General features: G+C 38.0%; 1 protein-coding gene across 3 annotated transcripts in view; it reads right to left on the bottom strand.

Annotated features, from left to right (window-relative positions):
• Window positions 1–1,843: 1,843 nt before the first annotated feature.
• Window positions 1,844–17,034, bottom strand: part of CIP2A (cellular inhibitor of PP2A) — a 30,582-nt gene continuing 15,391 nt past the window's right edge. For all 3 annotated transcript variants that reach the window (XM_052794011.1, XM_052794012.1, XM_052794013.1), the window contains 8 exons: window positions 13,839–14,022; window positions 11,578–11,652; window positions 11,384–11,494; window positions 9,818–10,014; window positions 8,022–8,135; window positions 6,097–6,179; window positions 5,437–5,576; window positions 1,844–4,334 (listed from right to left, as the gene is read on the bottom strand). In XM_052794011.1, coding sequence (XP_052649971.1) covers window positions 4,164–4,334; window positions 5,437–5,576; window positions 6,097–6,179; window positions 8,022–8,135; window positions 9,818–10,014; window positions 11,384–11,494; window positions 11,578–11,652; window positions 13,839–14,022 — 1,075 coding nt within the window. In that variant the 3' untranslated portion in view covers window positions 1,844–4,163. The remainder of the gene's footprint in view (window positions 4,335–5,436; window positions 5,577–6,096; window positions 6,180–8,021; window positions 8,136–9,817; window positions 10,015–11,383; window positions 11,495–11,577; window positions 11,653–13,838; window positions 14,023–17,034) is intronic.

The raw sequence follows: 17,034 nt of genomic DNA, 5'->3' as shown, positions 1-17,034 counted from the left end.
ACTAGTTGTTTCTCATTTCTATGTACTCCTAGGAAAGTAGCCAATTTAGATTGGACTGGGGTAGAGAGATACAAATGTGTCACTGGGGATGTAAAGCTAACAGACTGTTCCCAACTTCATCACGCTGCAGAAGGGAAATTGGTGAGAAAGAGTTGGAAAGGAAGTCTGCTTCAGTGAACAAATCTGAAGGTTTCAAAAAGTAACCAGATGGGAATGCATGGAGTTTATATATAAATCAACTTTGCAAGGTTGAAAGCATTTTTTGTGAAGTACTTGCCTAAAAATGCTTCATCTTTGGCTGCTAACAATAAACTCTAAGAAAAAGGAGCAGAGAACCTCTCCTTACATCTCTTAAGAACACTTAAACCAAACCTATAAAGCTAGGTGGCACAGTTTCAGTGGAGTTTGTCTCATTTTTGGCCTGCATTTATTCCAGAAAAGTGCACTGCTAGAGAATTCCTGGAGAACGACACACACCTCTGAATCAAGACATTTGTAAGCATAAACAAGACGTAAATCTTGACCAGCAGTTAACACTTTTGGCACTGTTGAATCTGTAGCATAAGTAGTTTTTAGACTTTACTCAGAATTTTATATTTTGTTTACACCATCACTAAATAAATCCTACTACTCACAATCAGTACTAAATGCTTCCTGAAAAATCTATCAAAGATGGTATCAGCTGTTCATTATATTGCTTGTTTTAAACAGGCTTACTTACCAGCACTTACATTTAGGATCACTTCCTACAGCAAGGCCATGCTTTCAGTTTGTAAAGCTCAGAAGTCCTACCATTTGTGCAGGATATTAACTTCATCCTGAAGTTAAGAAAATTCCAGACAAAGTTTCAAAAGCCTGGGAGGAAAGGGTTTTTTGCCTACATTAAGTTGCACATGCTAGCACAAATACCACAGCATAGATATTTTGACCACACTAATTAAAAAAAAAAAAAAATGCTCTGCCTTGTTTATAACAGAGATAAGCATAGGGGGAGGACAATGATAGCATGAGAATTGGTTCAGGAAAAGCTTCATGTTCCATCTTCTGTGTAGGCAAGGATGATCAATTGCACTTAATTCGAAAGTCAGAGTTCAATTCCACAGCCTGTTTTATCCCAGAGGTGGGAAAGACTCCACTACTAGATCCAAACAGCACACAAGAAAAGCTTCCCAGTTTCAATACAAGACAGACTTCACCAGAGAAAAGCAAGTGATAGGCACTGTCACTTGGCATCAGTGATGAAAGAGAGGTGGAGAGATGGAGAAGTGGGGGAAAGTGAAAGCCTAAAATAAACCACTAGCAGGGAAGTAGAAAAAGATCAAAAAATGCAGAATTGAGACCAAAAGAGAAGGGGAGTGGTAAGATGAAGACAACATATAATAGACTATGAACTGAAAAGCATCAACTCCAAACTGCTTACTATCTCATTGTCCCCCAAAAGTACACCAGAAATGAACTAGAGAACACAGAAAATACACACTTCAGAAAAAGAAATACTGTTTTTACAGCAGGACTGAAATAATGTACAAAGCTATTCAGAACCACATGTTGAATCGAAAACTTTCTCCAGATTATGTAAATAAAAGGCAGCTACTTTCAGATAAGTACTGGAGTGCCCGATATTGAGACATGAGGTTGCTCTGAACTAAGACAGCTCATGAGTCTCTGTACTTGTAAAACAGACAATTGACAACCTGACATAACACAGATAATTAAAAATCGACTCTGTTGAAGAGCTATTCGTTGTGCTGGTGCCAGCTACTCTCTGCACTAAATGAAGGAGCCTGTGGGGAAAGAAAAAAAAAGTCCAACAGCATATTGGATACAGCACATAACAAGAATATTAAAACAGCACAGGGACTTTATTACAGAACTATTTTGAACACTGATAATATCAAGATGCCTAAAAGCAAAACCCCAGAACACAGCTATTTCTCTGCACGAATTAAGTGTAAAGATTCACAGGTTTTTCTACAGTGAAAAGAGCTATATGTTTTGAACAAAATTTTAAACAGACATCAATTTATTTCCTAGTTCCATTAGCCACTATTCACTACCAATTGGAAAAGCACTGCCAGGAAAGAACACAAAAACACTGACAAAGTAGCTTGATGTGTCCATGCATTCATTCGCTATGCAGCCCAACAGAGTTCAGCAACACTTGGCTTGGAACAGCATACTGAAGCAGCACATTTTTCCAGGGGAAAAAAACAATCAATATTTATACACCGTGCTTATTACTGTGGATTCTATCATGTAAACTCCAAAGACTCGTTTACCATTTTCTGGGGACATGAACCTTATTGCTGCATGACCTTACTCTGGTGAGCAGCTTGACATTTTTGCCCTCCCATTCCACCATTTGAAAACAAAGTCAGACCAGCATTTATCAGTTTAATTAGTAACATGCTTGACATTTCCTACTTGAATTTCTTTACATGAGCAGTTTCTGCCAGAAAAGGAGCAAAAAAACCATTTACTTACCCGTTCCCCATGACCAAAAGACTTAAACAGAAATGAAACCATGTTTGCAAATTTACTTTGACACTCAAATTTCTTAACCCATTAGACTGGAGTAAAAATTGATGGTTGACGAAGCTTTCTTTCCCCATTGAGTTTGCAAAACTCTAACAAGACCCCTCACTTCAGCAATTCTGATAACATTCTTTTTTTTTTTTTTTTTGGCCTTCCTAAGCAATAACTGCATTTTATGCAAAAAGGCAACCAAACTGGATGCATTGTGCACAAAGCTGGCAGTCATCCCTGTAATTTACCTCACTTAGCAGAATACATAAAACACAGAAAACAGAGCAATTTTTTTTTTTATTCCCCTGGTCTTCACAGAGACCAGAACAGTATCTGTAAATCTTACCTGTGATTAGGTTATGAAAACTATATTTCAGCAACAGGTTAAAATAGATACAACATCAGATGAATTGGAAAATTGCAACTGAACGTGCAAGGCTGTTCTTAGACGTGAGTTCAACAGATTCAGTAAGACACATCTATTACACAACTGAAAAACAAAGAATCTCAGGTATTTTAAAATCTAGCCATTACAAATTAGATAAAAATAAAGGCAGTAATGCTACAGAAAAAGATATATATTAGATCACCCAAAACTCTGGCAGTTCTGCCAAAATACAGATACTAATGAAATAGTTCTGCCAACTGCTAAAAGACATGTTATTCATGTCACATGTAAACTAAGGACAGGAAAGTGTTCTGCCACTCAAAAATGTGTATCGAAGTCTAGTGCTAGTCTTTCATATGAAAGTACATTTTTTTAAAGACCAAAATTATCTAAATAATTATAGTATGACCAATATATGAAATCCTGTTGGTGTACAGAAAACGACAATGCTGACAACAGCTAGCATGCATCAGATAGGATTGTCAAAAACGTGCAGATCTTTTCAAAGAATGAAGAGAAGCATTGTAGGATTAGGAAAGTATTATCTAGTATTTAAGAAATATTTGTACATTCATATATTTTATTTTAGCATGCCTTCCCTAACAGATGCTACTTGCTGAAGAGTCATTCAAATGTGGTGTTCTACTTGCTCAAATTCATATCTCCTCATAATTAGAAACGCCTCCACATATTTACTACATGAAGCACTTGCACCAATACGCTGATAAATACAGCTTTCAATGTAACATGTTCTAATTGATATAATCCATTTTATTTTTATGTTTATACCTTCGACGTCAGGAAGCAACACTGTACAAATAATAATGGTATTCAGAAGAGTCAAAATTAACAAGATTACATCATAAAAGCGCTTAACCTATGAAGCTCGCTGCTTGCCAGATGGCCAATAGAAGAATTTACAGACAAAAAAGTTGACAGTGACTCCTATTTTGCTTTACGTTTCCCTATATATATTTAGGAAGGTTAGTCACCAGCAAAAGTTGCATTCAGCTCCCAATACAGATGATAATATTTCTACCAAGACCATCAGAAGACCTATTTGCTATATAGTAGCTCAGTTTTTTTCAGATCAAAGCTTCCACAATTACTACTTTTTCTTCTCAATTGATAGTTAGGCTACTTAAATTTTAGTTTTTTTTGAGGCAGATCATATGCTAACTCCAGGTTTAAAAATCTTTACATATATTCATACATATGTATAAAATACTAAAATCTTAACAACAGAGCCCTATAAACTGAGGTTCACTGCTTCTGCACTTAACTTGCCACCACTTAGGCTGTGAATCATTGCAATCATATTGGAGTGTTTGTTCAATTCTTCCTTCTGTAGTTTTACAAGCGCTTCTTTTTCTTCCAAGCGTCCTTCCAACTGGGATTTTTGAACTTCCAGAGAAGATGCCTGCACAAACAAACAAAACATTGCAGTTTCCTCCATTGCCGACTGAAAAACGTACACAACAGTGAAAGCTGAGTGGCCTGATGGTGAATTTAAGCAAGTAATTAAAAAGCAGTTTTAAAATTACAAGCTTGTTTCAGATATCTTTCTCAGCTATACATTTGGTGCACATGAATGATTACAGCTACTGCCACACTTCAAAATGTTAGATACCATGGGAAAGCACCAACCCCCATGTTACTGTCCTATTTAAGCAGCAGAATTGTTCACAGTTAAGCCATCCACATTCCATTTCAAGTCCTATACCAGTAAATATTTACCATGAACAAGGGAAATATTTGCTATATACTGGATAATATTTCCTGGAGAGATTAGACTTTGCTTCCAGGGAATGTAAATACAGCAAATGCATTTGCCAGACTGCACACTTTGCGTTTGCTGATCAGTTTGCATGTAAAATGAATCTCTGCCTTGTGAGTTTACAGGTAGCCTAACCTACAGGCAAGGACAGATAGGCTGCACTGAAGTTTTGGGGATTTCGTTTTGGTTTTTTAAACATTAACCTGTTAACCTGGTATAGACAAACTGGTCTCTGTTTTGAAAAAAGAGACTATTTTTCTTAGAGATAAAAATAGATATTTTATTAGAATTTCAAAGATCAAGAAGAAAATCAGATGCATTTTGGAGCACACATGTAGCATATATACCTTAATTCAGGACATGAGAAAGGGGAGAAAGCAAGCCAATCCACATTTTACAGTAGTCAAAACTACTGAAGAGGAATGGGCGACATTCTCTTATTTAATATTGTACTACAGGTTTGTTTTGTTTTTTGGTTTTTTTTTTTTTTTTCAAACGTTATGTACTCGCACAACATGCCTCATTAGAACCTGACCCTGACTTCTTTTCTCTTAAATTCAAGCTCACCTACTCAAAACTCAAAAGGTATACAATTAAATTTGAGAGAATTTGTTCTTGTTCACTACATAGATTGCTCTAGTTTCTTTAGCTACTTTACCACTGAAATATTGATTTACCAACTCCATCAGTTAAATACATATCTGAAATTCCAGTCTCTAGAATGCAGGTGCAAATAATTCCTTACCTTGATACTCAGTTCCTTCCTTGTTTGCTCCGTTTTACTTAATTCCTTTCTAAGAGTATCTATAGTTTGTTCCATATCTGTTTTTTCTTTCTGCTGAGCTTTCAGTTTTTCTTCCAGAACTTTTATTTTCTGTTGCAAGGCTTAAGAAAACGAACACATTAAAAGATGGGTTGCCAAACTTAGAAAAGAGATACTGCATTGCCTGGGAAACAAGTTTTTGGGTTTGTTGTTGGCTTTTTTTTTTTTTTTTGACTCAACATGGCTGCTAATAATTGAATTACTGCGTAGTGCCACCTACTGCTAAGTTTTAGTAGTTGCTTCCAGTCATTTGCAGAAGAGTTAAATTAAGCTCTCGTAATTTGCAGTTCCTACAGAAAATAGTTCTAATGGACATGCTGTAAGAAGATCCTGAAGGGACATATGATGCTGTACAGAGATTCAGTGAAGTCCATGTAGTCTGGGAAATGAAGTTTACGTATCCTTCTAAAAAATAAAAAACTGCATTTGTTTCATTCAACTGTTAAATTGCATATGCCTGGCTAACTTAAGGTTTACAAGTTACTTAATAAGATATAGCTGCTTATCTAGAGCCCATAACACCACCACCTAGTTAATCTACTTAGTTCTTTAGGTTCAGTGACCTTTAGGTAAGTGACTTACTTGCTATTTTGCCATCTCTCTCCTGTAGCTGTTGCTGTAATTCTTTTCTGTGATCCTCAGTTTCTATCAACTGTGCAGCAGTCCTAAAATTGCAGAGAAATAAATTTTGATGATCAAAGTGAGATATGCCACCATTTCTCTGTCCTAAGAAGTTAGAATGATTTTTGTATCATTTCCAATTGCTGTCAGGAGCTTCAAATGATCAAACATATGAATTTGCAGGGTGGGAGCACAGACAGATTTTATTTCTTCCCCCCCCCATGAAACAGTAATTTCCCTTCTCTGATCATGGAGACACAGTAGAAACTACTAAAAAGGTTCATACCTGGAGCTTAAACACCAGAAACTATTGCTTTTGATTACAACCACAAAGCATTCAAAATACCATGACAGAACTGAAATTGTCATTCAGCCCGAGTCAAAATTCATTGCCATTAGTGATAAAGGATGCTGGGATTTAGGTCTTAGTATGCTCCTGAATCGACAATACCATTTGTAAAACCTGTTTCAGCTATTATTCATGCAAGCACATTTATGCATACAGATTTTCCAATACCATTCTGAACATCTTCCTGATTGTCACTCAGCAAAAACAACCATTTCATAAGATATTACCACAGCCCATATACAGGTCTGCGTCAGTCTTCACTAGTTAGGATAATATTTAGTTTCCACAATCATTTAATATATAGGTACTGTCATCTACTAGCATTATAGCTGTAACCTGGGCACTCTATGAAGGTAATGTACTTTTTCCATTAGTAGCTAGCCTAATTTCTAAGGCATATTCTATCTGCCACTTGCCTTGCCTAGATGACGTCTGCTGTCACTCTTGTTTACTTGTTTACCCACTTCCTATCTACCAGTTTCTAAGCTGCAGCCTCTAGCAAGGAGCGGGGGGGGGAGTGTATTTCCATGGTCTCCATTTTATTCGTGGCAGTTCAAGAACATCTGTATAATAAATGCTCCCCTGACCTGCCTTTAAAAAGGGGCAGCTTTTGTCAGAATATCTCCCCAACTACACTGAGCTGCATTTTGCAGCAGTGAAAGTAAGTGTCCAAATTTATTCAGTAGCAAACTAATGTATCAGTATGAAAATGTTTCCATTTGAATCAGAACTCAAGGCAGTGATTTGGACTGCTCTGATTACTGACAAGGCAAGAGCCTGGAAGGATGAAGTGAACTTTGCAAGTAAAACCAAGAATAGCATTTTATTTCTAAACTGAATACAAGGCCTGCCTATGAGCATATTTTAAAGATATCTTCTGCAAAATTAAGCATTAAATAAAATTTCTCAAAGAGGAACCCTATTCCCTTAGTTACATTGGTGAAAGGTACATCAGACCTCTATTTTAAGCCATCAAAAGGGAAAAAATAATTAGTCAAGAAGACATAAGTAAAGCTAGTTTTTTGGTTGAGGAATGATGTTTTACACCACAGACAGAATAGCAACCACCAATATTTCTAATATAATCTTTAAATGTATTAGTTTAGTAGGGTGGTTTTGGTTTTTTTTCTGATCTGATAACATTACAGAGAAACCTTGCAGGCTAAAAAGGAATATGTGAAAATCTTTGGGCGATAACAGCATTTAAGAATTCAACAACAACCAAAAAGATACCTCCCCACCCCACTAAATGCACCCAAGAATTGGGTTGTCTTCATTGCTCCTTTTAATTCCTCCTGTCACTGAAATCTGTGGGTACTCCTCCCCGCCCCCAACCAATACAGGAGCAAACAAAATAAACCAAACTACGGATTTTCATCTAACATACACATACAAAGCAACACTGAAGCATCTTTTGCTTCCTCTAACTCCACTTCTCAGTCATTACTTAAAGCAGAATTGAAAAATTGAGACTAAAGTGCTATTTAGTTTTACTGTTTATCTTTAATTTGCTTTAAAAAGACCAAATTGAACTTACCTGTCATGCTGCTGCTTGAGTGATTCATTTAGTGTCTTCATTGCTTCCATTTGTTTATTTAGTGAATTGCATGTAATCTGTAGATCTTTATATTGTCTTTCAGTTGTTTCATACCTACAAATGAATTAGGGGGTTATGGTTGAAGAGTGTAAGTGCTTTTGAAGAGCTTTTACTTTAATAGTTTGTCAAATAAAAATACTTGACATCATCTGTGCAATCATCCCACTCAAGCTAAAAACAAGGTGTTTTGGGCAGGGTGGGGAAGGGCGGTTCAGTTGAGGATTTTTTGGTGGTAGTTTGTTGTTTGTTTGGGTGTTGTTTTGTTTTTTAAATGAACATACTTAGAAGAAGGAAAAAAAAAAAACAAACCCAAAAAACAAGCCAAGCTTCAGTGGATCCCTTACATATCCTTAATTATTAAAGATCAGGAAGCAACCTTTCTCCAGCAGAAAACTCTTAGGAACTGACAAAACATACAGATGCCTTTATAAATTTGTCATACATAAACTGTTATAAATTAGCTATTTGCAGTCGTCTTTTAAGGGACCCTTTGAGTCAGTCTGTGATCTCCAGTTGTCTCGTGATACTAAAAATTGAATATACTGAAGACAATGCAATGTGCATTTAATACAAGTTTGAGGCAGATCTCATGCTCTAAGCAAATGTTTTTCTACTTTCCTACCAAAAGGAAAACTCTCTCCTCTGATGTCAGTTATCTGATTGTTTTTAAGGAACAGTATATTTAAAGTGCACAGATCATTTAGAAAGCAAGTTTTTGCTTTATAAACACATTGTAAGGATCAGAAATCTATTTTATTCCTTCTTTGGAGAATTTACAACTGTTCAATACTAGATTGAGGCTGTTTTCTTTCACATAAATTAGTCAAATACATGTTCACACAGTGTATGGCTGCATACAATACAAGCACAAAAGCAGGCACTGCCACAGCGACTATACTAGCTACTTACTCAAGAAACCCCATAATGGACAAAAGTTTTATACATTTTTCCTCCCTCAATGACTCCCTTATTGGGAGCAATATGCCTTCAAAATTGTCTAATACAATGCCTGCTCCCATTATTAAGCAAGAAACTCGCTCTCAATTTTATCAGCTTCTTTGCCTTGCTGACACCTAGTGACGAGACCAGCTCATGTGAGTTGAAAAGCCAAAGCTTTTTAAAGGCTTTATTCTTCCAAAGCACATTATATTTTCATAAATAGTTTCTAACTTTATGTACTTTTTGTGCCTCATGTCCTTTTGTAGCTTAAGATTCTAAAGAAATAATGCTTATAAATAATTTGGGACACACAATGTGCCTCCTTCCTCCCTACCTCACTTTAACCTAATTTCAGTCAAATTTGCTACAGAAGTGATAAAAGATGCAGACATACTGTTATTAGCTGCTTCACCAAACTATTTATAGCATGTCATCAAGACAGCATATAAGATCAAAGAAAGAAGCTGAGAGTATGGTATAATACTAATAGAAATTAAGCATTGTTAATTTTGTTTGTTAGAGAACAATGCTCTCTTTTATACAAAGTTCATGCTACTTCCTGAACTGGACCTTCAACATCTACAACTTTAGTTCTCACTCCATTTAACATATTAACTTCCTGAATGACTTAAGTTAACCTCATTGACAAGCTTACAGAAGAAAGAAAAAATAATGAATTTTTCACTTAAAAACATGAAGTAGCATGTAATGTTGACCTTCTAATGCGCTTAGCCCAGTAAAGGGCTTCATCACTCTTTGGATACGAAGCATTTGCTTAGAGATCTTACGTGCCTTACCTCTGAAGAAGATTGACAGAGGATATTTTCAGTATTTCATGTTCTTCAGCAACTGTTTGTAATTTTCTGTTGTGTTGAAAGAGCTGTTCAATATCAGTCTGTGCTCTTTCAGATTCTACCTGCTGAGCTTTCAGCAAATCATTAAGTTCTTCATTTTTTCGTTCTGCATCCTTCAACACTGCAGCAAGAGTTCTTGCCTTTGAGTGGAAAGACACCCCCCACCAACAAAAAAAAAACCCAACCCACAATTACAAGCAATTCTGTTTCACAAGTCACTTTGTAATAGGCATATTTAAGACCATAGATCTAACACTAAAATGCCAGCAGCTACATTAAGAAAAGGATTTCTCTCACCTAGTATTAACTACAAATTAATTTGTTCACTAAATTCCTTTAGATCCCTTTATAGACAGTGGGAGGGGAGAGGGAAGAATAAAGTAAAAGGTGATACATTTTAGCTATGGATTTAGTAATCTGTAGCCCAATCTTTATTATAACCTTTAAAAAATAGAAATTATTCCGAGTTTTCAATGCACACCTGCCGTGGTTTCGGCTGGAGTAGAGTTTTTTTTTTCTTTCTAGTAGCTGGTATAGTGTTATGTTTTGGGTTCAGTATGAGAAGAATGTTGGTAACACACTGATGTTTTCAGTTGTTGCTAAGTAGTGTTTAGACCAAGTCAAGGATTTTTCAGCTTCTCATGCCCAGCCAGCAAGAAGGCTGGAGGGGCACAAGCAGTTGGGAGGGGACACAGCCAGGACAGCTGACCCAAACTGGCCAAAGGGATATTCCATACCATGTGATGTCATACCCAGTATATAAAGCTGGGGGAAGAAAGGAGGAAGGGGGGGGATGTTTGGACTGATGGCATTTGTCTTCCCAAGTCACCACTACACGTGATGGAGACCTGCTTCCCTGGAGATGGCTGAACACCTGGCTGCCGATGGGAAGTAGTGAATGAATTCCTTGTTTTGCTTTGCTTGCGGGTGTGGCTTTCGCTTTACCTATTAAACTCTCTCTATTTCAGCCCACGAGTTTTCTTGCTTTTACCCTTCTTATTCTTTCCCCCATCCCACTGTGAGGAAGTGAGTGAGCGGCTGCGTGGTGCTTAGTTGCCGGCTGGGGTTAAAACACAACACCTCAAATACATACCCCATGGAAGCAAGCTTTATTTGAAAGTTCATCTTTCACAAGTGATTAAAAGGCACAAACAGGAAACAGTTCTTCATATACCAGCAAATTCTATATAGGATTCTAGTAAGTGGCTTTATTAATTTTCAAGATTACTACCATTAAATTAACACTAATGGTTAACAAATGATAATCAGTCCAGTAGGTTTGTTTTGTTGACTTCCTATAGGGGAAAGGACATTAAAAGAAAACTGTTCCAAAGAACAATCCAGAGGAAAACAGGGTGTTTATGATAAAAATTAAGATTGCCCTAACTTGCAAGCATAGCTTACAGTTAAGCTATATAGTTTCTACACATGCAATCACAGTTAAAGCTACCCAGACAATTATTACTCAGCCCCACCTCAGAGTCCCAGAAGGAAGCTCCTGCTACTTACCTCGGACTCAGCCTGGGCTCTCTGACATCGGTACTGAGCCATCAGCCTATCAGCCTGAGCCAGAGCTAATGTCTTTGCTTCCAAAAGGTCTTGCAGCCTAGTTTCTTTAGACTGTACGTAGGAAGAACATTTTTAATTAACATTTTCTGAATGTACAGACAGCAATGTACCCATACACATTAGGTTGTACTCACTGCTAACGCCGACAGCTTCTGCTCATAGACATCCATTATGTCAGATATCCTCATATCAGTGAATGGCTCCTTCATCTGTGGAAATGTTTTCCAATTACTGCTACTGTAAATTGGTATTTACTTAGATAGGTAACGCAGGCCTAAAGAGCGCAGTAGTTTTGTGAACTCCACTTGTCCACTAGCTTTTTGAGTTCTTATGTCTGAGACTGTCTGCTCAAATGAATCCACCTGACTCTTTGTGGAAAGTTTCTGAATAATTGAACTATTTAGGCTGAATAGGATTCATCTGCAGAAGACTATCAGTCCAGCACTATGAAAAGGTAACATCACCACTCTAAAATGGTTCCCCTTGGTCTAATCTTTGCTGGAGAATTAGCAGTCCTCTCATAGGACACCTAAAGTAATTTGCCCTAGTATTAACAGCACAAAATACACATGGCTAAAAATCTCTGTTCATACTCCATGGCCTTCTCAACATACAGATTATCAGAAAAGGCCCAGGTAAGTTGTTCTGAAAGGATACTACCCAGAACAGAACTTACTATGTTAACCCACTGACTTACTAGAGGAAATTTACCATATATGGTACAACAAGTCCTAAGTGTTTATTAAAATATACGCCTGAGTCAAGTGAGAATGCTACTTGGTGATTTCAGGATATTTTTTCTTAGGCAGTGCTACTATAACAGCAGTTTTGAGCAGCTGTTCATAAATGCTGATACATTACCAAGTACAAGCTATCCCAGCTGTTCATACAATGAACACCTACTGAAAAGCTACCATCTCTGCACCGTTTTGAACCATTATGTAAGAATTTCTTTGCATATTAACAGTAGCCCCTGCATGGCTCCAGTTCTCAGCTCATATTTTCCTGTCCCTAAAGTCGGAAACAAGTAGTTTCTTTTCCTGCTTGCAAACCTGTAATCTCTACGTCCTTTTAGATATTACTACTATAAGAAAAGTTTCTGTAAGTTCCCTCCACTCTCTCTGTGCAGTAATACTATTAAAAGTGTTTTCTCAATTATGTTTTAACACACATTTGAGCTTCATATAACATACAGAACACACACAGAGATGAAGTACTGGATATTTTAAAGTGAGTGTGTATATTCATTTTTAAAGGAAAGTTCTACTAATTAGAAGGTCTAAGAAAAGATTCACTCAATTTCTCCCCTCAAAAATTGAAGCAGCTTTACAATCCGTCACATTACTGGAAGGTGCTGCACTAGTGCTGTTAGGCACTTGTGGCAGCTTTGACTTACATTGATATGTACACAGCAATGCACCTACAGACTGTTGTGTGCAGCCTCAAAAGGATGATCAATGGGAGCATCCCATGGCAGAGTATGAAGTAAGCCAATGAAGACTCACTTGACCTTTTTCACTATTATGCTAGCAGCTGCCTGGAACTGGTAGCTTGCTGAGTTTCATTCTTATCTGTTACAAGAGAGAGGACCATTGCAAAGCTAAGGCTGGAGGCAATGCCGCTAATACAGATATCAAGCTGTTATCAGGCCCATTCTGTTTGTTTTCCCAATTTGCATACTGTTCTTTTAAGCCAAAAGAAAACAGAAGCAACCACACAGATCCATCACGCAGTCTAAAGCAGCTACAAAGTAACTAACTTGCTTTGAAAAGAAAAAAGAAAGAGGAAATATAGCCAGTATCTGACAGCATGGCCCACAAAGCAGCACGCTATATGTGGTGCCTGTTTGAGTGTCTCATTCATAATGCATATTGCTGCAGAGGGAAGCAAAAACTTTCTTCTGAAGTAATAACAGTGCCTTTCCAAGAAGGCCACAAATACTAGAGTCAGCTACAGGCAAGAAAAGGAAAATGTTCGTATGCGTGTTTAGGCATATAAGAAATGCACCATACTCTTCTAAAGCAGTATATGATCTCTATTTTATCACAGGCTATATCTTAGGAAGCAGGGGGAGGAGGTTCCTTGTAAGTGTCCCAGCAAGTCTAAGCAGTTGTGACTATATGTGACACCTGTCTCCACATCTGACAACTAGAAGAGTGTGGGCAACCCCACTGGAGAAAGGGATCTCAATAAGGAGCCCAGCTTCTGATGTAGCACAAAGAATTATTATTGAATTCTGCTCAGGAGCTCAATAAAAGGAACACATTCTAAATAGGCAGGAATCTAAACTGAACTCAGCTGATACATGTGCTATAGCCTGACACTTGGATTTTAATTTCTGCCCCCCCGTAAAAAAGTATCAAATATTTAACAAGTGTATATAAATTCTACTAACCTGTAGTCCAGAATGAAGTTTTTGTATTAATTCCTGAATATTTGAAGTTGTGGATCCATCACTTGAAGGACAGGACCTCACCGAAGTAACGTTGGTCATGGGTGACCGCATTTGGATTCTTTTTGATGCATGCTCTGTTTCTTGTTGTCTGTAAGCATTATTTGCCGCAATGCTTTCACCAAGCCTGTATAAACATAAAGGCTATAATGAAATAACCTGCTACAAATATCATTGCAAGAATTGAAGATGAGAACAATTTCATAACATAATCAGCTTCCCTTTCATTGAAAACAGATTACAGAATAGTCACATTTGCATTATCACACAACATTAAGATGTAGTATCAGACATGTGCCCAAACTGTCCAGAGATACAGAAAGTAGAACAAAGGGAAAAAAAAAAAAATAAAAGAGAAAGAGAAAGCCTGTCATGGCTAACCTTCAGAAAGAAATGCAGTATCACACCAGAAAGGGCAGAACAGATCATCTGTTCTTTATTAGCCTGAGAAACAGGTTATTTCACATGTCATTATTCAACTTAACTAGGCCACTCTTTGTAAGTAGGAAGATTGAGAAAGTATTAGGCATAAAAATAAGAAGATTGAATCGTGAAAAGGCAGAGGGCTACCAATAAACCTTAGTTTTTCCTTGTCTGTGATGCTATTTTACATATTATATTGAGTATGGCACATTTAATTTTGTAGGTTTTAACCAAAATTTAAGTATGCAGATAAAAGTGCAATTGGTTAAAATTTGTACAGGGAAGAGAACACAAAAGCTTAGACAGAAGTAATTACAGTACCTATATTCCAGTGTCTGTATGTTACTTGAGGTTGGTGTTTTTGAGGCAGCTACTAATGACATGTTCCAAATCAGAGAGAATGGTAAGTGAAAAGAGCTGATTTTTGAGGCACCAGTCAAAAATCTTTTCTTCTAGATAAATTCCTTAGTTACTAGGTTATACCAAACACTTCACTGAAGTGCTGTCTCAATTGATTCCTAAGTGAACAAAGCCTATTTTTAACTTGTATTTATACATGTTGTTTGGTTATTCCATTGTACAATTCTCAGCATATTGGATTGTACAGATACATCATTCTTCCAGCCACACTATTTGTTACTGGCCATTATAAAAATGTTTCCTATATCCACAAAATCATGTGATCATAGAATAGTTGAGGCTGAAAGGGACCTCTAGAGATCATGTAGTTCAACTCCCCTGCTCTAAGCAGGTTGCCCAGGACTACATCTAGTAGTTTTGACTGTCTCAAAGGATAAAGACTCTACACAACTTCTCTTGGCAACTTTTTCAGTGTTTTATTCCCCTTATAGTAAAAGTGTTTTGTTTTTTTTTTTTAATATATTTAAAGAAATTAAAAAGGCTTTTTTTTCTTATATTTCAGTTTGTACCTACTTCTTGTCCTGTCAATGGATACCACTGAGAAGACTCTGGCTCCACCTTCTTTGTTCATTTCCATCAGACTTTTATACACATTGATAAGATCCCCTGCCAAGTCTTCTCAAAACTAAACAATCCCAGCTCCCTCAGTCTCACCTTGTACGACACACACTCATCCCTCAAACGTCTTAATGGCCCTTCACTAGACTCACTCTAGTATGTTTGTGTGTCTCTTGTACTGGGGAGCCCAGACCTGGACATGCCACTCCAGATGAGGTCTCGCCACAGCTGAGCAGAGGGGAATGATCACCTCCTTCGACCTCCCACCAGTACTCTTACTAATGCAGTCCAGGGTGCTATTGACCATCTTTGCCATTCTTGAAGACAGAAGTTATATTTGCTTTCTTCTAGTCCTCAGGAACCTCTCCCAATCACCATGATTTTTCAAAGATAATCTGGGGTGGCCTTGCAATGACATCAGCCAACTCGCTAAGCACTCATGGGTACATCCTGTCAGGTGTCATGGACTTGTGTATGTTCAGTTTGTTTAAATGTTCCATAACCTGATCCTCTGCCACACAGGGTAAGTCTTCCTTCCTCTAGACCTTCCCATTGCTCTCAGGGACCTAGGATTCCAAAAGGCAAATCATATCAGTGAAGACCAAGGTGAACATGGCATTGAGTATATCAAACTTTTCCATGTCCTTTGTCACCAGTTCCCCTGCCCCATTCAGCAGAAACGCACACTGTCTTTTGCTGCTGACATACTGGTAGAAGTCTTTCTTGTCGCCCTTCACATCTGTTACCAGGTTCAACTTCAGGTGAGCTCTGGCTTTTCTAACCCCATCCCTGTATACTTGGACACTTTGTCTATCTTCCTCCCAGGTCATCTGTCTCTGCTTCCACCTCTTGCATGCTTCCTTTTTATATTTGAATTTTGTCAAGCATTCCTTGCAGGCCTCCTGCCATGTTTGTTTGATTTTTCTGCTTGTTGGGATGGGATGGACCATTGAGGCCTTGAAGAAAATGATCCTTTGGGGAGGAGGGGTGAAGGGGATGGGGCAGGAGGTGAGGGGAAAAAAAAAAAAAAAATCAACAACAAAAAAAATCAACCAGCTGTTCTTGGCCCCTCTACTCCCCGGGGCTGTATCCCATGGGATTCTTCCAAGCAGATCATGAAAGAGACCAAGATCTGCTCTCCTGAAGTCCAGGGTTGTGTTCCAACTTTTTGCCCTACTCCCTCCTCTCAGGAACTTGAGCATCACCATCTCATGGTCACTGCAACCAAGAATGTCACTGACCTTCACATCCCCAAACAGTTCTTCCTTGTTTGTAAGCAATCAGGTCCAGCAGGATGTCTTCTATCATCTGCTCTTCAATCCTCTGTGTTAGGAAGTGTTCATCAAAGTGCTTCAGAAACCTCCTGGATTGCTGGTGCCCTACTGTGTTACCTCTTCAGCAGATACCAAGGTGGCTAAAGTCTCCTACAAGGGCCACAGTCTGTGAATGTGAGGCTTCTTACAGTTGTCTAAAGGCTTCATCTACTACTTTTTTCCGATCCGGCAGTCTGCAGCAGACACCCACTAAGACGTTGCCCATTTTGGTTTGCCTCCTAATCAGAACTCAAACTCTCAGCTGGTTTATCTGTCCCAAGGCAAAGTTCCATGCCTTCCCTCTGCTCTCATAAAAAAGGCAACTCTCTTCCTCACCCTTCTGGCTCATCATTGCTAAAGATTCTGTATGCATCCATTGCAGCACTCCAGTCATGTGACTCATCCCACCACAGCTCTGTGATTCC

This window comes from Harpia harpyja, chromosome 8, assembly GCF_026419915.1.
Source record: "Harpia harpyja isolate bHarHar1 chromosome 8, bHarHar1 primary haplotype, whole genome shotgun sequence".
Lineage (NCBI taxonomy): Eukaryota > Metazoa > Chordata > Aves > Accipitriformes > Accipitridae > Harpia > Harpia harpyja.
This window is presented reverse-complemented; position numbering and strand designations above follow the sequence as displayed.